The 1,074-nt window shown below is 43.6% G+C and overlaps 1 protein-coding gene across 1 annotated transcript in view; it reads right to left on the reverse strand.

Moving 5' to 3' along the window:
* Positions 1-12: 12 nt before the first annotated feature.
* The window catches only part of LOC106118748 (uncharacterized protein K02A2.6-like), a gene marked incomplete at its 3' end in the record, with an annotated part of 1,831 nt that continues 769 nt past the window's right edge, over positions 13-1,074 (reverse strand). Inside the window, exon 2 of the mRNA XM_013313497.1 lies at positions 13-782. Within this exon, the coding sequence (XP_013168951.1) occupies positions 13-782 (770 nt within the window). The remainder of the gene's footprint in view (positions 783-1,074) is intronic.

A 1,074-nucleotide genomic window follows, 5' to 3' on the forward strand; every position in this document is an offset into this window, starting at 1 on the left:
TAAATATTTTACACTGTCCTGCAAGAATTTACATTTGTCAAACTTCACAGTAAGCCCCATGTCGCTTAACCGTTCGAGTACAGCTCTTACATTTCTTATATGTTCCCTTTGATTGGATCCTGTTACACATATGTCATCTAAAAATACAACGCACCCCTCCACCCCGCGCAATGTCTCCTCCATTAATTTTTGAAATTTCTCAGGTATACAAGATAGGCCGTACGGGGTCCGTCGATACGCAAACGTCCCCATATGCGTGGTGATGGCGGTGCAGGGCTGCGAGTCCTCGGAAAGGAGACACTGCTCATAAGCGTGCCTTAAATCAATTTTTGTAAATTTTTCCCCTCCTCTTAAACTCGCAAACAATTCCTCTATACGAGGCAACGGATAAAAATCTCTTTTTAATTTGGGGTTAATTGTAGTTTTATAATCCCCACAAATTCTGATATCCCCATTACTTTTAACAACCGGAACAATCGGAGTACCGTAGTCCGAATATTCGACGCGATAGATGGCGCCGTCCGCCTCGAGCCGCGCGAGCTCCCGCTCGAGCCGCGCCCGCAGCGCTAGCGGCAGTGGCCGCGCGCGCACATAAACCGGTTCCTTATCAATGAGCTGCAATCGAATGGTTCGCTTGCATGTGCCTAGCTTATCACTAAATACTTCCGGAAAATCTTTACACAACTGATTCACAAAATTGTCGTCTCGGATTGCATTGAGTGTTATTTGTTTCAAATTTAAAGCCTGCATCCAATCCCGACCTAACAACGGCCGCGCGCCGCCTTTTATTATATACAAATGCAATGAGTCACAATGCTTATTCCCTAATTTAACATTCACCTCGATGTAACCGAGAGACTCAATCCGTGAACCGGAGTACGAACGTAAATTAATATTATCTTTATTAATTTTTTTATGCGAAAACATATTCCGATAACATTCCTCTGCGATCGCTGAGATACGACTACCGGTGTCTATTTCACATTTCAAAATTTTGTTATCTATCAGCAAATCAATAAAGTATGGTTTGGTACCTTTAGCTGCTACCTCGTACAAACCCTCGTCCTCGTCGAT

This window comes from Papilio xuthus, unplaced genomic scaffold (genome assembly GCF_000836235.2).
Source record: "Papilio xuthus unplaced genomic scaffold, Pxut_1.1 DF827557.1, whole genome shotgun sequence".
NCBI classification, from domain to species: Eukaryota; Metazoa; Arthropoda; class Insecta; order Lepidoptera; family Papilionidae; genus Papilio; species Papilio xuthus.